The sequence below is a fragment of the Mixophyes fleayi genome, chromosome 5 (genome assembly GCF_038048845.1).
Source record: "Mixophyes fleayi isolate aMixFle1 chromosome 5, aMixFle1.hap1, whole genome shotgun sequence".
NCBI lineage: Eukaryota > Metazoa > Chordata > Amphibia > Anura > Limnodynastidae > Mixophyes > Mixophyes fleayi.
In genome coordinates this window covers 161,999,661-162,023,378 of record NC_134406.1, presented here as the reverse complement: position 1 = coordinate 162,023,378, position 23,718 = coordinate 161,999,661, and the positions used below count along the sequence as shown (strand labels likewise).

The window sequence follows — 23,718 nt, the reverse complement described above, 5'->3', positions numbered from 1 at the left end:
TCTGCCCAGGCCCAGAGCTGGATTAAGGCTCTGGGGGGACCTGAGCACTTTACAGCGTATCCCCCCTATGATGTAGCATGGTTATCATTTTAGACAAATACACAGGCAATACTGTGTGCACTACTGTTAGGTGCACACAGTTCTGCCTTTACGAGCAGTACACGGTGAAGTGGGACATGCCTCCCACTGTCCTATGTGAAACAGTCACCCAAATTTGGGACTGTCCCACCAGTTTCAGGACAGTTGGCAGACTGTACTGCTCTCTCCTACTTGTTCTTGTCACTGTCAACACTTGTGACTGCTGGTTACTTTAGCTCATTTGCTGGTTGTCTGGATCCTGGAATATTGGAGGCCCTATTTGGAAAAAAAATGGGTACATAAAATTTAGAAAACTCTAACCAGCCCCAGTGTTAAATCAATAGCACCCATGTTTTATAATTAGTCCTCCCTCTAACCACAAAATTAAAATAATATTCCGAACAGCCCCAGCAATAATTTAAATAGCATTTTCATTTAACAAATATTACCATTTCCCACAACAATCACAAGCATTAAAAACACAGATAATAAATAGACCTCATTTTTCACAAACAGACCACAATCAATAAATAGCTCCCAAACCTCACCAGTATTAAATTAAAGGTCTAATTACCCCATTATAAATTCATACGCCCCACAATTAAATTAAATTGCCCCACAATCACCCCACAAATAAAATAGCACCCAATAATTAGCCTCCATCTGCACTCCACAGTTAAATGAATAACCTACCTCCCACTTTATATTAAGACCCCCTCCCTCCCACACTATATTCATTTCACACACACACACACACACACACACACACTACATTCATTTATTGGCTCCTCACTCACACACACACACACACACACTACATTAATTTACTGGCACCTTACTCACACCCACACTACATTCATTTACTGGCCCCTCACTCACACACTACATTCATTTACTGTCCCCTCACTCACACAATATACTGGCCCCTCACTCACTCACACAATATACTGGCCCCTCACTCACACACACATTATACTGGCCCCTCACTCACACACACAATATACTGGCCCCTCACTCACACACGATATACTGGCCCCTCAAACACACAATATACTGGCCCCATACTAATTATATATATATATATATATATATATATATATATATATATTATACACATACACACATACATACAATATGCTGCCACACACGCACAAAATATGCTGCCACACATACAATGTGCTGGCACACACACACATACAATGTGCTCACACATATATCACACACACACACACACACACACACACACACACACACTCTCTCCACGGACTTACCATGTTCTTACCTAGGTGTTGTTTCTCTACATGCAAATTGGTACAAAGAACTTGTAGATTTTCCAATTATTGATAACCATGTCTGAAAATGAAGGAAAACTTAAGACTATTGAAGGTTCCATGCAGCTCTCCTGCCTCCAGATACATTATAATGGTACGTAATAAAATCACATTGAACATTAATGTACTAGTATTAAATAGCACAAGAGGGCAACGAGGACGCAGGTACATTACATGGAAATTTGTCTGCAAACCTATCAAATAGTTTATATTCAGTGAGGGAGCAGGCAACAAATCCACATGAATACACATACAATTCAGTATGAGCAGGTCAGACAAAATCAGTGACCAATAACAGTGCCAATTGTTCCTTCTTCCCAAGATTTGTTGGATTGTGATCAGATTAATACACATACTTAGTTTGGCTTGATAGGATCATGGCATGGTGGACCCTAAAATAACAAATGGGGGGAGGGATCTACTGTATATTTGCTTATAGTTGTGCTATGGCTTGCTCTATTTTATACATAAGTTTATGGGTGTAAATTTCTATTTCTCACCTGTTGAGATGCAAATGTAATTTTATTCTTTTGCATGCAGAGAAAATATGATTTTCTTTTGCACACAGCACATGATACTGAGCAGCTTTATTTCAACACTGCATCTTAGAGTTGAACTAAGATATACCACCCTCCCAACTGTAAATCTGAACATTTAACATTTTACCACCTTGCAGGAACTCCAACACTTCAAGTTATAGCAATAGAAAGGGGAAAACCAGTCACATAGGAAGTGTTTTTATTGAAACATGCCAATTTGAAACACAAATCTCCAATATAAAATATTTAAAATACATTAAAAAGTATTCATGGTGATACAGAGAATGTTTTACTGAAAAAGTCTCCTCTGTTACCATCAAAACCAAATTGCACATTTACAAAATACAGTGAATTGAGGACACATCATATAGCACATGTGAAAAAGTTATTTGCCACACCTCTCCTGCTTAGAGACAGGTGAGGTACCATGGGAGTCTGCATGCACAGGCTGCAGACAGGGTTAAATTATTACAGACTAAGGGCTAGATTTACAAAGAATCGAGTGGGTGGTGGTTTGAAACCGCCATCCATTGCCGGCGGTTTAGTGGTCCAAACCACTGCATTTACTATAGAGCGGGTTGAGGCTTAAATTTAAAATGAATGGCAATGTATGGCGGATTGAAAAAGCTAAATCACCGGCGGTTTTGTCCAAACTGCCAGTGGTTTGGTTAAAACCGCCATCCAAACCGCCATCCAAGAGACAGCACAGGACAGTTTTAATACCTGCTTCAGAATGGCTTAATAGCTCAAACAAGCTGTTTGAACTGTTTTGCCATTCAGAACATAAGAGAAAGCACAATTGACATTTAAATTTTTTCTGGCGGTTTTGAAACCGCCGGAAAAAAAGCCGAAAAGCGGTGGTTTAAGCAAACAGCCCTTTAGTAAATCTTGCCCTAGCGACTCCTAGGTTGAACATGCACAGGTGGAAGACTCACGGGAGGTGTTTATTGTAGTTAAACCTGTATTGTGCTATTATTCAGGGCCATCGATACCATCTAGTTTGCCAGTGACCAGACAGAAGTGTTTAGCCAGATTTAGCATCTCCTGGTGTCACCCCGACAAAAGTGTGCTGTCTTATCGGTGTTGTGAACAATAAAAGCACCATTTATTCAAGCAAGAACTTGCTGTGTCTGTCATCTGCCAGCTTTCAGCATCATACACACTACAGTATGAAACAATTAATTCAATAAAATAAACTCATCTGTTAAGCCAAACTAAAATATTTACACTATAGGCTTTATGGAAGTAGATGACTTAAAATACATAAAATAGAATGAAATAATTGTTCTACAAAAAAAATAAAGTGCAGATCCTTAAAAATAAAGTGAAAATGAAAAAGCTTCCATATACAGAACTAGGCAATATTAGGACACAGTTGTGTAAATGTGAGTCACTAAGATTGTTACTGAAAGACATCTGCGCCTCTCCATTAATGACGTCAATGTACCATTTTAAATTAAAATTCTAATTCATGTCCCAGTCTTTCAATTTCATCCAGGAGAAAATCTATATCAGATTTTTTAGATGCTGGGTTTGACAACACAATCCGAAAGAAATTGGGTTTTTCTTTAAGTGGCTGGTAACTGACCATTACGGTCCCTTTTTCCATCATCAGTGCTTTAATCTTTGCAGGAACCTAAAAGTGAAAAACAGTTTTCTTAGCATTCATTTCCACCAAGCACAGAGTATCCATTAGCATCACGGGAAGAAGGTAAAAAAACAAACAAATTGAAGATTAATTGAAGAGGCGAATGAAAAGAACAACGATAATTAGCAGGAGTAAAAAAGCAAGATGCTTTTCATCATTTCCTATGAATGTCACATAGGAAATGGTAGCACAATGGTAAAACATTGATTCTACCTTATGCAACTTATCATTCCATTCTTTGTCCCTTGATATGCCTTTCAGACTTGGTGGTATATACCAGAAACAGACATTGGTATGTTCTGGCTGTAACATGAAACAACAGAAATCATCATATTAAAGTATGTATAAGAAAATACACACATTTTTGTGTAATGTAAAGCTTTATAACTGGCAAGATAACAACACTCATCTTGTTCCTTGCTTTGAGTCCCCGATCCTCCACACATTGTGCTCTATACCTTGTATGGATTCATTAGTTTGTACAGTCACAGTAGAATTAACATAGCTTGAAGCAGCACTGATATTCATTCGCATATTCAGTTTCCAATGTATGTTCCTCCCCTTTATTGAGCATTGAGAACTTCAGGCTGACAGTTTTTGAAGGAGTTAAATGCTTGTTAAATTTTCTCATTCACATGGTTTCAGTGACTTTTACAAAAACAAAAATTCACTTAAATGTAATATACTTATTTTGCATATGATTTTAGTAACATAAAGGAAAAACCTATCTTTTAGGTTTTAGATTGCAATTATATGTTCTCAGTTTAATTTCAGAGGCCTATAAAAGGCACTTTGCCTACAGCCAGCCTTGTAAGTTATATGATCGTATAATCACTTATTGACGGTCAGGGCCATCTTTTCCATTGGGCACGATGGACAGCTGCCCAGGGGCCCCACGGGGAAGGGGGCCCCATAGGCACGGCTCTTAATGAGAATAAATAATCCTGCATAAGAAAAAAATCTGCAAAAAAAAAAACCTACAAGGGTCACTGAGCAAGTACATCTATCTATCTCTATATATCTATATCTATATCTATATCTGTATCTGTATACATCTATATATCTATATCTATATCTATATCTAGGGGCCCCGGAGCACTGCTTTGCCCGGGGGCCCATAATGTTGTTAAGATGGCCCTGTTGACGGTTACTGTTACTTTGCATATGATGCAGAAACCTTTAAGTCCTAGGGGTATATTTACTAAACTGCGAGTTTAAAGAAAGTGGAGATGTTGCATACAGCAACCAATCAGAATCTAGTTAGCATTTATTTAGTACATTCTACAAAATGACAGTTAGAACCTGGTGGTTGCTATAGGCAACATCTCCACTTTTTCCAGCCCGCAGTTTAGCAAATATAGCTCCCTGTGTTCGTGAAAAATCTGAATGCCAGCCCCATTATTCTAGTTTACTAGAATCTCTAATTACCAGGAAAACCATGACAGTACCATGAAAATGGCACTAGATGCCATTTACTAGTTGATACAGGTTACATTCATCAGGATTAAGTTCTAGGAAGCTCCTTAAAAATGCATTAGTTTCTATGGGACAAAAATGGTTCCTCTGACAAATCAAGGACAAAGATCAATGAAGCTGCAGTGTTATTATAGATTAAGTCAACCAAGACTTACCTCCCCAGGAAAGACTAGTTCAAAGTTTTCTCTACAAGTTAGCTTTTTGTACACGTAGTCTGCATTTTCCAGACATTTGTTAATTTGCAGCTCAAAACCACAGGTACCCTAAAAGTAAGCATTTTAGTAAAGAAAGTTTACAATAAATCCTTATCCATTGATAGATAGTAATTATGTATGTGAAGGGCAAATGGCTTCTGTCCTTGTCCTCCAGTTTTAGATATACTTCCCTAATTTACCCAGTTTTAAGTGAAAGTCCAATTATTAGAACAATTCTAAAAAAATTGTTATGCTACCATGTGATCAAACCGAAATGAGACACTCTTTATCACCATAATAACCAACACTAGCTCCAGTATCCAACTAGCATGCACTAAAGTAAGATTTTAAACCTAGAATTGGAACTAAACAGAGCACATTTAAAATATAAATGCCAACTCTCCCGGAATGTCCGGGAGACTACCGAATTCCGGGTAGGCCTACCGGAATCCCAAGAGATCTGGCGATTCTCCTGCATCTGCCCACTTCACTAAATGAGAGCCGGCATGTACGGGCGGACGGTGCGGGGCTTCGTGAATTGCGTCCTATTGGCCCCGTCCCCAGTGATGTAATGCTTGTTTGGGATCTTTTTAGCACTGTAGACCCAAAACAGACATTACGCTACTGGGGGTAGGGCCAAAATGATGTGCTTCATGAAGCCCCGCCCCCTCCACCCATACACCACTTGTGCCCTCCAGGAACTCCCGGACCCAGCCAACATAAAGTTGGCAAGTATGATTTAAAATGCAAACGTTGTATATTTAATAATTAAAAGGTTTGTTTTACCTTTGCCTTCCACATGAGCCAAAGTTTAAATATATCAACATGTCTTCCACACTGAATTGTCTTGTCTCCTGTATCATAGGTTACATCATAGAATTTGTCAGGTTGGAAGAGATAACCAGCACAGAACTGATTACAAGCTTGTAAGAGACCCTGATAAGAATAAAAGAATAAAGCTCAAAATATTTGGAGAAAAACCCTTCTCTAAAATATATCATATTCTATAATAACATCACTTTATATGCTGGAAATGTTATATTAGAAAAGGTGTGTTGTACCAAATTCAACCATATTTAGAAACGTTCTTAGACCTCCTTTAAAAACAATATTTATTTGAATTCATATACATGTATAAATGACTTTATAAAGCTAAATTAAAAAAAAAAAGGGAAAAAAAACCCCACAAACCTGTAAAGTACTGCAAGTGTGGGAAGATACAGATTACATTATGACCGTTCAGTAGAATTATGTGGCCCAATCAGTGGTTGAAGTGTAAATATAGAGGTGAATGGAATTTGATAGTTTTACAATTAAAGCAGTAGGAGAAGTGGCAGTATGGCATTCCACTGTATACACCCCCACTTTGTCCACTGGATCCAATATAAACTACCTTATAAGAAAGAAGCACTACAAGCCTAAATAAAGTAAACATGTGACCACCTAGCATAGGTAGGTTGAACACAGTTAAACATTACCTCTCATGTATACAAAATGAAAGCATCCACTGGTTTCTATAGAATATACAAATTTGCATACATGGCCAGATCACAAAACGGACTCCTCCTATCTGTATTGGTGACCTATGCACTTAAAAATACAATACCAATGATCCCATAAAAGATATAAAAGCTCATAACTAAAAAGTTAAGAGGAAAGTCAAATAAGATGTGACAAATTACCTTCTCCCGGAAGAGAATTGCAGAACACTGTAGAGGAACGCTCATCATTTTATGAGGATTCCAGGTCACTGAATCAGCTCTAACAAGAAATCAGAAATGTTACATCCCAATAATAAAACAAGATTCAAATATGTGCTATGACAATACAACAGACATGATACTTCTACTTAGTTTGAGAGTTCAGGAAGATTAATGGTGCTTATTTACATTTCACAGGAAAAGAAAGCAAAATAAAAAAACAACTCACAACTTACATTTTTTTACACACATAAAATTGAATTGACTGTACCTTTCAATGCCATTCATTTTAAACTGGTGTTTTTTTGACAGCAGCAATCCTCCACCCCACGCTGCCTATAACAGAAGCAGGGGGGGGAGAAACCGTCAAATATTTGAATTGATCAAAGCCATGTGGATGAGTGATAACAATTCTAGCCAGTTTTACTTAACTATTTATTTTGAAAAATAGCACGGATATATAAACAGGAATCAACAATTAGTACATTGCAAAAACAAGCATAGGTGTCACGAGCGGCAGCAGTTCCCCTGACCGCCGCGACTCTCTGCCAGAGCTTGTCGGCATCCCGGCCGTTTCCATGATGACCAGACCATCACTTCTGCATTCTTCGTCCCTGTTGCCTGGGCAACAGTTCTCCCCACTGCCGCCGCACCTGGCCAGCTGTTAAACAGCTGTGCGTGCGCAGTCTGTTAAAGAATAATCACAGCCTCCTGGGCTGATTAGTGCAGGTGGGATCCTGCATCTTCATTGGGCAGCATGTGTATTTAGCCTCCCTGCCGGTAATAGCTCTCAGTACCCTGTCTGCTTGCCTGCTCCTGTTGCTGTTTGTGAGAACTTTGGATTGATTACCGTGTATGACCTTCTGCCTGAAACCTGGACCTTGATTGTTTGCTCATTATATTGACCTTTGCCTTGTTACCCGGACCTCCTTTGATCACTGCCATGCCTGATCATTTGCCAGTACCTGACCATGTTTCCTGCTTCAGACTCTAGACCTTTGGCCTGTCCCTTATCCCGCTTGTAACATCTCCCGCTATCTCGGCCGGCAGTACGTTCATAAGCTTGTACTACATTGAGTTTAAGTCCTGGGGCATCCGAGTACCTGTGAGCGTAACTAGCTGTACGGGAAAGGCGGCTGCTATAGGTGAAGACCTCTACAACTGGTTTTACAAGCACATGATAATACTGTTATCCGTAGCAATAGGTAGATAACAATGCAAAGGCAAACAATCGAACAAAAAAAACAACAACAAAAACACATTGTCGCAGGAGAAACACATGAAGAACAATTGTTGCACCAATTGCTCAACCTGTATAACATTTTTCAAGAATATGAGGTGGGAGAGGGGGGGGGGGAGGACACTGGTCGTCGCTGAAGGAGGAAAATAGAAGAGTGCAGAGGGAAGTACTTCACACAATCTCGGGGAGGAGCACAACTCTGAGGATCAGACAACATAAGAGTTGCTCGTCAATGGAGACCAAAGGGCGTTTACTTAAAGGGAGGGAGTTGGTGAATGAGTTATAAGTAAAGCCAGGGAGCACAAGTCTGGTGAAATTTATCATCCTTTTCATATAAATGGTGTGTGATCTGTTCCATCTGGGCAATAAACCAGATATAGGAGAATAGGGCCGCCATAGTGGGGGCTCAGCTTGTTTCCATGACTTAGCCACTAAACATCGCGCTGCAGCAAGGATGTGGAAAGCTAATTTTGCAGATGATCTGTCATCGTCAGTCAGGGGATAGCAGAAGAGAAAGGACCACAGGTCTTTCTGGACAGGAAACGGAAGGAGGGCCCTAACTCGGTCCTAAAAGGAGGATATATTATGGCAGGTCCACCATATATGTAGAAAAGAGCCATCTGACCACAACCCCACCATCATAATGGAGAGCTAGAAGGAAACATTTTAGCAAACTTGTCGGGGGTGAAGTACCATTGACAGTATACTTTATATGCGTTCTCCTTGATCAAGGTGGAGATGAAGCTGGTGGCAACCTGTTCTCTTACAATCTCTCAATAATCCTTCTTGGGGGGGTGGGCAGGTCTCTCTCTCACTCCCTCTCGTGTCTCCCGCCAGGAGGCAAAAGTGCATCAAGGGTTAAGCTGTAGATATAAGAAATCATACCTCTACTCAAGGGTGAGGAGAGACATAAGGTTTAAAAGGGGGAAATAGGGGTGGAGCACCCCTGAGGAGAGAGCACACAAAGTGTCGCAGTTCGAAAAACTCACAGAATTTAGGGTAGAGATTTGGATACGTAGATTGCGAATCATCCCAGCAGATAAAAGCACCTTGATATAGGAGATCTCCAACAAACCGGACACCAGAAGTAGACCAGGCACCAAAGAAAGCTGAGGAGAGTCCAGGAGGGAAGGCAGGATTTCCCCAGAGAGGCAGGATAGGAGAGGAGGAAGGCAGGATATTGAGGTGGAGCCGGCAGGTCTCCCAGATCATAGCTGAGAAGGACAGGGTGGGGCAGCGGGCCAAAAGGGGCGATCTAGATTGTTTTGGAGGGCCCCATATGCAGGAAAGGATTGGAAGTTAGAGGTAGGTGGATTCAAATTCAACCAACAACAGTGCCACCAGGGGAGCAAAGGAGGATACAATCTGGCTCAAGTGAGCAGCCCAATAGTAAATCTTCAAATCCGGGAAGCTACTACCACCACACTTAGTGGGCCTCTTTAGGAGAGCCAGCTTCACTTTGGGAGACGGCCGTTTCAGACAAACCTATAAAGGCATTTTTGCATAGAAGAAAGTTCTGAAAGGGGAACTCTAACAGGAAGGGTCTGAAAGGGTCTGAAAGGGTCTAACAAGGGTCTAACATTGCCCGCATCCGGCCCTTCCTATCTAATGAAGCAACCAAAACTATTATCCTCGCGCTCATCATTTCCCGGCTGGACTATTGCAATCTTCTCCTCACCGGCCTCCCCTGCTCTCGCCTTGCCCCCCTTCGTTCTATACTTAATGCGGCGGCGAGGTTTATCTTCCTTTCTCGCCGCTCCTCTTCTGCCTCCCCTCTCTGCCTTGCCCTTCTCTGGCTCCCCTTCCCCTATCAAATTCTTTTCAAACTTCTTACCCTCACCTACAAGGCCCTCTCCCAGTCTACTGCCCCTTATATCTCCAATCTCCTCTCTATCCACACTCCCGCCTGTTCCCTGCGCTCGGGCAATGACCGTCGCCTCTCCTCCACTCTAATAACCTCATCCCACTCCAGAATTCAAGACTTCTCCCGAGCTGCCCCCTTGCACTGGAATGACCTCCCTCGCTCCATCCGTCTATCCCCTAATTTGTGCTCCTTCAAACAGGCACTCAAAACTCATCTCTTCCTCAAGGCTTACCAGCCCTCCACTTAACCCTCTTTCCATGCTCGCTCTCATCTCCTGGATCCTCCTTTGAAAAGGGTGCGCTTGCTCCCCTCCTCTGACTCCCTCTGTGCCGATTGTCTGTTGCCCTCCCTTTAGGATGTAAGCTCTAATTCTCCCTCCTGTCTCTCTACCTTCTCTTCTGCTCCAACCTCAATATTCTTGATTTTCCTGGAGCATCTGAATTCTCGGTATTACTCATTTATTGTTCTGTACTGTTATTCCCTGTACTGTCCATTGTTTGTACTGTGTTCGGCGCTGCGGAAACCTTGTGGCGCCTTATAAATAAATAATAATAATAAAAAGTAGTAAAGAAGCTAAGGAAGGAGATTCATATTGACAGAAATGATCCTGCCCAGCCATGAGATAAGCAATGAGAGCCAGGAGAAGAGTTCCATCTTGATTGTTGCAAAAAGGCCCGGATAATTTCTCCTCGTACAGGGGGTCATAGGAGTCGGTGATAAAAACTCCTAGATATTTAATTCTCTTTCTTTGCCAGCAGAAGTTAAAGTGGGAGGTGAGGGCTAACCCTTCTTGGCTGGGGATATTGAGCAGAAGGGCTTCCGATTTAGCATTGTTAATCTTATACCCAGAAAGGTGCCCGTAATGGTGTAGGATATTAAAGAGCCCAGAAAGCGACGTTCCAGTCTGTTGGAGAGTCAAGAGGACATCATCCACGAAGAGAGAAAACTTACTTTCCAAGTCCCCGGTCTGCACACCCCGCATGTCAGGAAAAGCTGGAATGGAAGCAGCAAGAGGCTCTATAATGACGGCAAAGATAAGAGGGGAGGGGGAACAACCTTGACAGGTACCATTGGAGATGGTAGTAAGGCCAGAAGGAAAACCGTTGATCATGACTCTCGCAGAGGGTTGAGAATACAGGGCTTGGATACCAGTAAGGAAGTTGCCAGAGATACCAAATGCCAACAAGGCTCGGGACATAAAGCTCCAGGAGATCCTTTCAAAAGCCTTTGCAGCATCAAGAGAGAGAATAATGGCCAAAGTCTTCCTGGTATTAATGACATGAATCAGATAAACGGTCTTCCTGGTAATACCTCTGGCTTGGCGGCCCGGAATGAAGCCAACCTGGTCATAATGGACAAGGAAGGGAAGCACCGCATTTAATCTATTAGACAAAACTGTAGCATATAATTTGACTTCTGTATTAAGCAGTGGGATAGGGTGGTAACTACCATAGTCGTAAACATCTTTACCCTCTTTATAAATAACTTAGATCCAAGCCTCCATGGAATCCCTGGACCAAGAACCTCCAGCCAGAATTGAATTAAAGAGAGTGTGCAAATGAGGAACCAGGAGCCCAGCAAACTTCTTGTAGTAGACAGCCATGAAGCCATCAGGATTACAACTTCATCCATGGTAATCTCAGCCCCCAGGAGAGCACTAGCCTGCGGGGAGAGTTTAGGGAGCTTAGCAGAAGAGAGAAAAGAACCAATAAACTGCGAGTGCTGTTGAGTGACCATGGGACCTGAAGGTTGAGGGAGGTTATAAAGTTTAGTATAGTAGGATTGGAAAGCAGAATGAATCCGCTGGGGGTCGTAATGTAAAACTTCATCGGAATCCCTGTCAGCCAGGAGATTCCGGGCTGCAATCTTGGCTCTAAGTTTGGTAGCCAGAAGTCTATCGGCCTTGGCACCCTTCTCATAAAAGTGCTGGTTAAGTCACTTCAGCTTATTGGCAACCTGGTGAGATAGTAAAAGATTGAGTTCACCATGAAAAGAAGTAATTTCCTGGAGAACATGAGTGTCAGGATTGGTCTTGGGACGTTGCTCTAAGGCTCTTAGCGAGTCCGTTAATTGAATAGTTTTTGCCAGACGGAATTGTTTAGACTGAGGACGCTAGGGCAATAAGATGTCCCTGAATTACAGCCTTGTGAGCATCCCAGAAGGTCACAAGGGAAATATCAGGGGTATCGTTCATCTCAAAATACTCAGAGAGGAAAGAATGTAGATGGGTAATGGTTTCCTTGTCATGTAGGAGAGATTCATTAAGTCTTCAGGTTGCTTTGGGATGGCGTTGGGCAAGGGAGGTGAGTACAGCCATGACAGGGGCATGGTCCGACCAAGTTATAGGGAAAATGTGGGAGGAGGCAAGTCTGAGAGTGAGGTCATGGCTGAGCAGGATCATATCAATCCTGGAATAGGTATTATGGGGGGAATTCTAGCCAGTTTTAATGTACAAGTTAGGTTTGGTGCATCATCATGTGTTGGAATATTTTGGTTTATAGCTACAGTACACATGAACAAAAACACAAACACACCAACTAGCTACATCGTTATCAGCATTGTCTTATAAATTAGCGTTCAACAAAAACAAAAAAATCAAGGTTCTACAGTAATTAAAAACATTTTAGTACACGTCCTCATTATCCAGCCTCGATTAAAGATGTATTATAACAGTAATTTTAATTCCTTTAATTATTACGTAATCCAGAAAGGCCTTACATCAACATGCATCCAGAGTCCATATTTCTCACAAATGTCAGCAATCTTGGCAAGAGGATCAAATGCTCCATACACTGTGGTCCCAGCCGTGGCATTGACATAAAATGGAACATGTCCCTGCAAATATTAAAGGCAATGCAAATAACTGCAATAAAGATCCACAGATTCAAAGTCCACCCTGAGCTTCATGGAAACAATTTGAAAGCAAATGGGCTACACTATATAACAGAGTTATTCCACCACTGGGGTACATCAGACTGATGAAAGGGAGACTTCTGACACTTAAAATCAGAAACTGTTTAATGGCCTGGGCTAAACTTTACCAGCCAGCCTCTGATACACAAACACATCTCATCGTCTATTGACATAGTTTTGCTTAGCAAATATATATACACTTTGAGGGTCATTTAAATTCACAAAATTTAGAGGTACATTGGATAAACTACAAGCAGTAAACATTTACAGTAACAAGGGTTTTGTTAGAAAATTAAAAAGCGCCATGGGCAAGGTTAACAAAGGTGTGGGATCTAACAGCACCTTAAATAAAGAATGTGGGTGGGTGGGGAAATATTTTTTATTAAATATTTTTGCAATTAGAATAACACATGTATAGGTGATTGTATAACCATTTACATCTACGTAGAAATACCAATCCATTACTTCAAAATTTGCCTTTTCCAAAATGAAAAGCCCTTTAGTTTTTTTTTTGCTACATTTTAGATTAAATACTATAAAAATTTACTCACCATTTCTTTTTGTTTTACTATTTTTTCTTCCAAATCAGATGGAATCATTTTTCCCCTAACAGAACACAGAAAGTTAAAATAAGTACAAAAAAGTGCTTACACATAAGTTCAAGTTTGTTTTTGTACTTTCCAAAATAACCCAGATGTGCTCAAACCTCTCTTCTTAAAGCATATCTCTCATGTACAGCTAACTGTGCACTAAAGATATTTGACAGCATATAAAAGTATGCAGTTTGCTCTGAGAGAGAAGTATACAGTCACTTTTTCAAATAGTCATGAGTGTTAGTGAGAACACCCCATACCCAGGGCCGGATTAACCATAGGGCTAACTGGGCTACAGCCCAGGGGCCTCGGGCATCCAGGGGGCCCTTGAAAGTGCTCAACAGCATTATTGTCGGGGGCTACCATTGCAGTAAAGAGTGCACATTGCGCCGGGGAAGGACCGCAATGCCAGGAGGAGGTAAGTGCCTTGGGGGCAGCTCGGATCACGGGGGTGGGGCCCTCACGGGGGAATGGAGGCCCCCTTAGCCCAGGGGCCTCCATTCCCTTAAACCGGCCCTGCCCATACCCATGTACTAGTAAAAGAGCATGCTTACTGTACTCCTGAAAAACATAATATCTATTAACTTTCAGGACATTGGTCATAGCCTCCTCTGCCTGCAATAGCAAATTTAAAATAATGCTTTATGTCTTTGTGACAAATGGTACAGTGCAGCTTTTAATGGAGTGTTTTCAATTGTTTATGTGCTAATAACCAACTAAACTTTAACCCATAATGTATTTAATGTTATATTGACACAGCAGGTGTGAAGTGTTGGGGCATCAGGGTTCACCAATACTTCTATCAATCATCTTCAATGTCAGTCAGATCTTCATTGATTTGCAGTTGACTGGGGAACAGAAAAAACCCTCAGCACCTGTATGATATAATGCTGAGCAGCTTTGATTCAGTTCCAATCTGAGACTGCTTCAGCATCTTTATTTATACATAAAAGTGTAGGGGTGTAGATGCTTAACAACCAATTAAAAGACAGTAATTTATGAAATTAAGTCAATCAACAATTGTATATATATATATTGCAGCTTTCCATCAAATTTCAAACAATTCTTTCTTCGCCATCTCTTTCCAGGTTTTCTGCCAATATTCTTGTGCTGCCCCCAGCTTTGAGTCCTTGGTCTCATCTGTAAGGAATATACAGCTGTGCAGCCTTGAGCTGTTTGTGCTCACGGGGAACATCCTGTTATGTGGCTTCACATTCTTGAACATTCATTCTTACGTTCCTAACCCTACACAGCTGATTTTCAGGGCACGTGAAGTTATCTTGTGATCAGGGTTTTGTGGCATTTTTCCAATACCACCCAACAGTTGTTGTTTTATAAATCTTCATTCTGGTTTCTCAATGGTCACTGTCAACATCTTGGAGTGTGAGGCGTGTATCCAGGTGTCTCTTCCAGCAACTTTTACCGCTGTGGGCGTGGTTAACAGAATTTGATTTGGTCCCAATGAGAGCTGAGATCTGTTACCGGGGCAACCAAACCCGGAAGTGAGGGACACGCTGTACGGAGCTGAACCGCTATAGTGACCACGAGCAGAGGATTTTTATTCGAATTGAAAAAAACCTTGATGTGCATGTTTATACTTACCAAAATGTAAGTTTATTTTATCTTTGTCGATTAAATATTTCTTAAAGTATCACACTATCGGGACATCGATGTCTTTTTTTGTCTTCCTTCTCCATGTGGGATAATTCGGTGAGAAACTTGATAAGACATAGGAAGAAGTATATGCTGATCAAAATGAACACCATTGAGATGCTTCTGTGAAAATGACTTTTACAGTGGACATATAGCCTGCAAGTTTGCGTTTATTTTGGCTATTATGTGTTTGGTTATTTCAGTTATTAGCTGCTTTCAATCATGTACTTTGCCATATATGCATATTGGAACTTGTTACCTGTTTAATTAATTTACCGCTCTATTTGCGCCTTATCCCTCAAAAATTTTGCTTGTATATATTTGTGGGGATTAAATAGGCATTCCCAAGGGAGTTCATAGGAGCATTCCAAATTCCTTCCCTAATCCCTAAGGAGCGCAGGAGGAACACTATCCAAATCCCTTTTTTTACAATCTCAAATGGTGTCAGCCTGTGTCCCTTCATAGCTGTAGTTCTAATGTTAATCAGAACTACTGGTAAACATTCTAACCAAGTCTTTTTGGTTTCTTGCATCATTTTCCGTAGTTTCAATTTAATGTCACCATTAAGCCTTTCTACCTGCCCACTTGCTTGTGGCCTATAAGGAGTGTGAAAAGCTTGTTAAACTCCAAAGTCCTTCATTACATGCTGCATTATCTTTCCTGTAAAGGTTGTACCTCTATCTGATTCAATAACTTCAGGTATGCCATATCTACAGATTACTTCTGAGATCAATTTCTTTTCTGTATTTTTGGCAGTAGCTTTTCCTACTGGCCAGGCCACTGGCCAATGGCTAAAATGTCTGTGGCTACTAACACATACTCGTAGGTACCACATTTAGGAAGTTGTATATAGTCGATCTGAAGTCTCTGAAATGAATAGAAAGTCTATGGAATGCTTCATCCTGAGGTTTTTACTCTTTGCCCTGGATTGTGTATTCCACATATCCAGCAAGCTGCCATATAGTTTGTGGCCGCAGAGTTGAATCCAGGGGCAATCCAGTTTTTCCATTAACCTATTAGTCATTGCTTCTTTGGAATGATGTACTTGTCTATGTATAATTTGAGTTATTACTGAGTATAAAGCTCTTGGTAGGCACCATTTATTTTCCTTTGATCATATTTGTTGCTCATCAAGCTGTGTACCTTTTGTTTCCCACTTTTTGTTTTCTTCCTTTGATGCTTGTTTCTGAAAGTCTTTAAGGCTTTGTAGGTCTGTAAATTAAATTTTTTCTGCGTCATCTTCCGTTGAGTCTACTATAAATGTAGTATTCTTGTGTTAGAGGGTTGCCTTTTTTTGCTGCCTGATCTGCAAAATTATTTCCTCTTGCTTCTGGAGTTTGTTCTTTAGTGTGAGCTTGAACTTTTATAATTCCTACTTGTTAAGGGAGTTCCAGTGCTTTAAATAGCTCATTAATTAAGTTGGTATGTTTAATGGGTTTTCCATTTGATCCTTGGAAATCTCTGCTCTTCCAAATAGGTCCAAAGTCATTTGCCCCTCCCCAAACATATCACAAGTCTGTATATATATTAGCTGCTTGTCCTTTTGCGTATACACAAGCTTTGGTTAAAGCTATGAATTGTGCTCCTTGCGCTGATGCTCCATCAGACAGTGTTCCCGATTCAAGCACCTCTTCCTCATTAGTGACGACATAGCCTGCATATGGAACTCCATCCACATAATATCTAGATCCATCTACGTAAAGATTTAGGGTTGCATCTAAAAGTGGTGTGTCAGTGACATTATGCAAAGCTGAAGTTTCTAAGTTCATAAATTCCAAACAGTCATGTGAAAATTTTTGTGTGTGTATTTCTTCAGCTTCTTCAGTTTCTCCTTGAGATGCTTCACTCAGGTCCTCATATCCACTGTCTGATGATTCAGCTCCTTTGTGACTCCCCTTACTCACCTCGTTTGAATCATCAATGGGGAGCAGGGCTTCTGGATTGAGGACTTTGCATCTGGTAACTGTTATGTGTGAGGCACTAAGCAAGGCTACCTCATATTTAGTTAGTCTAGCTGCAGACAAATGTCTTGTCCTTGCTTGATTGAGAATTTCTGTGACTACGTGTGAAACTTGAATAACAAGTGCATGGTCCAATACCATATCTGCTACCTTTTCTTTTAGTATTGCTGCTGCTACTGTTTTTATACATGATGGAGAGCCTTTTATAACTGGGTCGAGTTGTGCCAAATAATAGGCGGGTGGCCTTTGTTTCGTTCCATATTTCTGTGTGAGGACCCCTAGAGCATGTCCTGACTGCTCATGGCAGGACGATATTCATCATTTATTTATTTATATAGCGCCAACATGATCCGTAGCACTTTACAATTGGGGACAAACATTGTAAACTAATAAGCAAACTGGGTAAAACAGACAGAGGTGAGAAGGCCCTGCTCGCAAGCTTACAATCTATGTGTCACGGGCACTAGGAGTCTTGCCCAGGATTTCACCAGTTGACTTATGCTTACCAGAGAGGCGGAGTTTACACAGCGGTCCTCTGGCAGCAGGGTAAATAGTGGAACGTATATAACAGCAGATGGAGAAAGGATGCCAATGGAATTGATGATAGTCAGTGACTTGCAGCTATACTGTTAAATGAGTCAGCGACTTGCAGCTATAGTGGAAAGGCAGTTTTGAACCACGGAGACCAGGGTGGACGTGACCAGGTGAAGGAAGGTAACAGGAGAGTCAGTGGTCTGTGGATAGCAAGTTGTACCACTGCTGTGAAGGAAAGACTTGTCCAGGTGCAGGTAGGTAGCGGGGAAGTCAGTGGTCTGCATATAGCAAGTTGTACCACTGCTAGTAAGTGAGGAGTTGTTCAGGTGCGAATGAGTGGAGGCATGAAAAGAGTCAATACTTGAATGAAGACAATGAGAGCACAGAGGAACTTGTTCCAAACAGATATGCATCGTTTACAGCTAATAGTCTATAACGGTATGTATACCGCTGCAGAGTAGAGAGGCTTGCACAAAGCGGATATGCGGGATAATAACTTATAGTCAATCACAAGTATGCATATCACTGCTGAGTAGAGAAGCTTGTTCCAAACAGATATGCAGCGTAACAACAAATAGTCTATAGCGGGTATGGATACCGCTGCTGAGCAGAGCAGGTAATCCAGCAGACAGCTGAGGACACGAGCAGGATACAGGAAGCTGTAGTGGGTATGGGAACCCCCGATGAGTAGAGCAGGTAATCAGCAGGAAGCTGAGGACACTAGCAGAACACAGGAGACACCTTCAGAGGCTCACGGGGAATGAGACTCAAGATCAGGCAACGATGTAATGAGCACAGGTGCCTTATATAGGGAGTGGTGCCTTATCCACCAATTAGGTTAAAAGCAAAGGTCATAAGTTCTTGGATGCTGCGCATGCGCAGTCCATCAAGATGGCGGACCGCCGCGGCTCAGGACAGACGCCGGCAGGAGGGATAGGGACCCACGCACCAGCGCAGAGGCACTCACGGTCCGGTGAGTGACACTATGGACATGTGAATGGTTTCAGGTAGTCCAAGTGCTGGTGCAGTAGAGATGGCATGTTTCAAGGCTTGTACTGTGTTCTCTATTTCAGTTATATTGAGAGGTTCTGTTCCCTGTTGTTTCCTCAAGCATTCATACAATGGTTGCATAAGAATTGAAGCTGATGGGATTTCTTTGACTGTTTATGTTGTATTCATGTCTCATATAACTTTAACTGTTTCAGTTTAAGATGTCTTGCTCCTGCAGAGATACAATGTCCCAAAAATGTTACTTTTCCTGTACTAGTTGCAACTTGCTTGGTGATACTCTTCAGTCTTGTTCGGCCAGGAAACAAAATAATGACAGTGTTTCTGCTTTGCACTTCAGGTTCCGCAGCCACCATGAGACAAAGTCTGATGGCTCCTCCTTGAGGGAGTCTTGTCCAACAGTATTGATTTCCATCATGGCTGAAGGCTAGAAGAAGTTGACTATCTTCTGTAATGGGGACTGAGAAGAAAGCGTTTGCCAAGTTGATTACTGAGAACCATTTTGCATTTGGAGGTATCTGATTAAGCAACGTGTGGGGGTTAAGCATAATCGGAGTGTTGATCAGTTATCTTTTATGGACCTCTCTTAGGTCATGAACCAACCGATATTTCACCCCTTTGCTGACATCTCGTTTCTTTACTGGGAATAGGGGTGTGCTATAAGGAGAGCAGCATTTTCTTAACACCCTTATTTGTAGGTATTTTTGTATTTGTTCTGAGGTTGTTTTGGTTTGAGCTGCAGCAAGTAGGTAATGTTTAATTGAGAAAGGATGTGTTACTGGTTTTAGTGTCAGTTCTACAGGACTTACCACATCCTGTTTTCCTTTGGACCATAATGTGTCTGGTACTATGTTCAGCCAATCTGGTAGATTAACAGCGTTATCCTTTTTGACATGTGCTAATCTGCTCTAGCATGTAGATTGCCGCTGTAAGCTCTTCTTGGGCAGGAGATGGGAGTTGACTCGTGAGTTATACTCCATTTGGGATGTATTTGATACTGACTTGTATTTTTGAAAGTACATCTGCTCCCAATAAATTATAGGGACACGATGAGGAAGTGAGAAAATTAAAGTACCAATTCTCTTCACCTACTAAAAGTGTGACTGGTTTACTTTCTGTTAATTTTACTTATTTTCCTGCTAAGCCTGTAGCAGGTAAATCAATTTCTGTTAATAGTTGTTGAGGTACCTCCTGTTTTCTTAATACAGTGCAGCTTGCTCCAGTATCAATTAGACACTAACATTCTTGACCATTAGGTAATATGACATTCACTAGGCCTTTAGTCAAGTCATCTTTCAGAGTTTGGTAATTTGTGAGCAGCAGGTACGTTGGAGTGCCAATTTTCTATGCGGGTTGTTGGTCTGTAGCTTGTGGGTTTCTTCTTTCAAGCCATTTCTTATGCTTAATGCAATCTATTTTCATGTGCCCTCTCTGTTTGCAAAAGACACAAACCCCTCGTATTTTAATTTCTTTCAGAGTCATGTTTAATTTTTCCTTTATTTGTTGCTTAGGTCAGTGGTTCCCAAAGTGTGCGCCGCGGCGCTGTCACAGGGGTGCAGTGACCAGCCAGAGGAAAAAAAAGAAAAAAAAGAAAAAAAAAAAAAAAAAAAAACTTACCAATCCGCGCGATTCTGGGACCCAGCATTCTCTTCTCTCCTGCAGCGCGCCGGACAATCAGTGACAAGCTGCAGGAGAGAGGAGGATGCTGGGTCCAGGCGCCGCGCGGATTGGTAAGTTTTTTTCCTTTTTTTTTTTTTTTCCCTCTGGCTGGCCGCGGCGGAGGGGGGGCAGAGTGGCGAAGGGGTGGGGAAGAGTGGCGGCAGAGTAAGAGAATGTGGCAGAGAGAGGGTGGCAGAGAGTGGCAGAGGCAGAGTGTGAGGGGGCAGAGTGTGAGGGGGCAGAGTGGCGGCAGAGTATGAGAGGGTGGCAGAGAGAGGGTGGCAGAGATGGTCAGAGAGAGTGGCAGAAGGGCAGAGTGTGAGGGGCAGAGTGGCAGCAGAGTGAGAGGGGGGCAGAGTGAGAGGGGGCAGTGTGAGAGGGCAGAGTGAGAGGAGGCAGCAAGAGAGGGCAGAGGGGCAGCGTGAGAGGGGGCAGTGGGGCAGCGTGAGAGGGGGCAGCGTGAGAGGGGGCAGCATGAGAGGGGGCAGCATGAGAGGGGGCAGCATGAGAGAGGGCATAGGGGCAGAGTTGTAGGGAAGACGGGGCAGCATGAGAGGGGGCAGAGGTGCAGCGTGAGCAAGCGCAGAATGAGAGGAGGCAGCGTCAGAGAGGGCAGCGTAAGAGAGGGCAGCTTGGCAGCATGAGAGAGGGCAGAGGGCAGCGCTGAGAGAGGGCAGAGTGAGGGCAGATGGGGCAGCGTGAGAGGGGGCAGTGTCAGAGGGGACGGCGTGACTGGATGCAGAGGGGGCAGAGTGTGTGGAGATGAAGGAAATCACAGTGTGACTTAGTTGTCAATTATTCTTTGACAGAAATATAATTGAAAGAAATATATGAAAATAATATTCTTTTCTTGGATCTATGCGTATTATTTTTGCATACAACTAAATAAGTATTTCTGTCCTGACCTAAATACTTATTACTTTTTTTTAACCCAACTACTTCTAAAACAGGACTGCTCGATGATTATTTTGGAGGGGTGCCTTGAAAAAGTTATGGAGACTAAGGGTGCCGAGAACTGCAAAAGTTTGGGAACCACTGGCTTAGGTGTACCTCTCATGTCTGTTTGAACCTTTCAGTCTTGATTTTCTTTGACCACATGAACGGTAATTCTTTGAGTTTGGAACTTGTCTTTGGCTTTCCTCTGATTCTCCTTTTCCCGGTCTTCTATACCCTCCAGGACTTGGATTGCATTTCCATTGTCGCTGTTTCTGGTCTTATAAGGAACAATTGTTGACGATATGTTTCAGAAAGGCCATTAAGGAATCTGTTCTTAAACAGTCTGCGTTGTTGGGCATTATCTCTAGTGAAACCTTCATCTTCATGTGCTTGAGTAGCTCTGTCATAATATTGTCTAATGGTCTCTTCTTTCTCATGTCTTACTTCTGGTGCTGCTGGTACATTTTTTCTTTGATTATGGCACCACCTCATTAACCAGTGATCAAACAGTACTCCAGAGGCCACTGTTTTTTTTTCAAATTGTCCACAGGTATTTCTGGTAGATTATCAACTGCTTCTGCTATTGCCATGTTCCTAATTTCTTTAGCTGTTCCTATTTACCAATAGCGCAGTGGCCAGCTGGTCATAGTCTACCCAACTAAGGGTCCATATGACATGTATTCTGGATATATACTGGCTGAATGCTGCAGGGTTTCTTCCTGGGATCTGGTGCTTTGGTGACGATATCATGCATATCTGATGATCATTACCAGCTTAATTCATTACTCTTTGAACTTGTACTGGAAACATCTGAAATGGTGTATTCTGTCCCAACTGTAAAGATTTTAACTCTTCAGCTGGGTACACAGATCTGGACCAAAAAATGTTTTCTTTTTGCTCTTGTTAATGCTGCTGGAGGAGGGCCTACAGGTGAGAAGCTAGGTAATCCTGGTACATCCTCTCTTTGTATGTCCTCACAAGGTGGGGCATTGGGGGGAATTTGATTACCACAGAACGGGCATGTTAAATCTCCTTTTGGTATGCAATTCCCACATTCTGTACATTTTCTTTCAGGATAGTATATCTGTATTGGTCAGGTGGGAGTATGACCTGGTGTAATTATCTCCCACTTATTCCTCACTTTCCTCACTGTAGTGGTTGGTATCTTTGGAAATTGAGGAGCTGTGGGGGTTTCATTGCTGATTGGTGGAGGTGGGGGTGAAGGCATAACCAATGGTTCTGCATATGGGGGTGGTACTGCCAAAACATGAAATCATCCTCATCTAAAGAGGTTGTTCTTACATATTCTTTACTAGCACTTAGCCACATATTGACCTGATCTTCACAGTCATGTTTTTTTATGCATTCCTTATTATTATAAAAACGGGACCATTTCTTCAAGTCTAATGTCCCTTCTGGGGCAAATCCTGCTCTCTTGCGTACTTTCTGAATTCTTTTAAGAGCTTTACTACCTTTATTATATCCATAGGTTTGCCTATAGTAGGCATCTTACTGTTCTGTGCCCCCACTACTGGGCTGCTGGTCACAGTGCTGTCAGTATCTGGGATACAATGTCCTGTAAGTGGAATAAGGTAATAACATTTTCCACTTTGTACAGACTACAAGTGTCTTTAATCCTTTACCTCCTAGTCTGCTCTAGGAACACCAGATGGAAGTTTTATTGGCTTTAAGTTAAAAGACTGGCACTTATGACTGATCCGATTCTTCCCCTTAAGTCTCTGTATAAAGATATAAAACGGTCTGTGAGGTTTTCTCTGCCTCCTTCTGTAATAGGGGTATCTATTAACAACCCTCCCCACGTCAAACCTAATACATGAAATAAATAGTCAGGATCTATGGCATGTGTTCCCACTATTATAGTGAGATCCTCCAACGGTCTATTTGTGGAGCCACAATATGCCCCAGGTGTTGCTTCCAAATGCAGCACTCCCACTACTTCTGGAACCCTTGTGCCTCGTGTCTGAATAACAATATATCCTACTTAATGTGTACAGGAAAACCTAGACATTGGTTCCACCATTTAAAAAAAATTCTAATACCTTCCCCACCATTTGCACCAAATCTGAAAAGCACACAGAAGAATATGGCATAAAATACAAATACTACCATTATGGCAACTATATCTTCCAGCGGTACCATCTGGACAATCTTAACTGTTGGACTTCAGTATATCCTTTCACTATTATTTCCTTTGGTCTCACTTTTAGGCAATTTTCTTATACTATAATGGCATATAGGTTTATAATCAGGTAACATATAAATCCGTGGCCATAAGGTAAGTATGTTAGACCAGTCTTGACCCAAATATTTCTGGAACAATTCTTTGTTCAAATGGCAACCCAACGTACAATAAAATTTTCTCTTGTTGTT

General features: G+C 41.8%; 1 protein-coding gene across 1 annotated transcript in view; it reads right to left on the bottom strand.

The window, feature by feature from the left end:
* Nucleotides 1-2,881: 2,881 nt before the first annotated feature.
* Nucleotides 2,882-23,718, bottom strand: part of LOC142157758 (glutamate decarboxylase 1-like) — a 57,481-nt gene continuing 36,644 nt past the window's right edge. The window contains exons 6-13 of the mRNA XM_075211310.1: nucleotides 13,535-13,589; nucleotides 12,789-12,905; nucleotides 7,238-7,302; nucleotides 6,949-7,027; nucleotides 6,053-6,202; nucleotides 5,228-5,335; nucleotides 3,810-3,899; nucleotides 2,882-3,584 (exon numbers count right to left, since the gene is read on the bottom strand). Coding sequence (XP_075067411.1) covers nucleotides 3,405-3,584; nucleotides 3,810-3,899; nucleotides 5,228-5,335; nucleotides 6,053-6,202; nucleotides 6,949-7,027; nucleotides 7,238-7,302; nucleotides 12,789-12,905; nucleotides 13,535-13,589 — 844 coding nt within the window. The 3' untranslated portion in view covers nucleotides 2,882-3,404. The remainder of the gene's footprint in view (nucleotides 3,585-3,809; nucleotides 3,900-5,227; nucleotides 5,336-6,052; nucleotides 6,203-6,948; nucleotides 7,028-7,237; nucleotides 7,303-12,788; nucleotides 12,906-13,534; nucleotides 13,590-23,718) is intronic.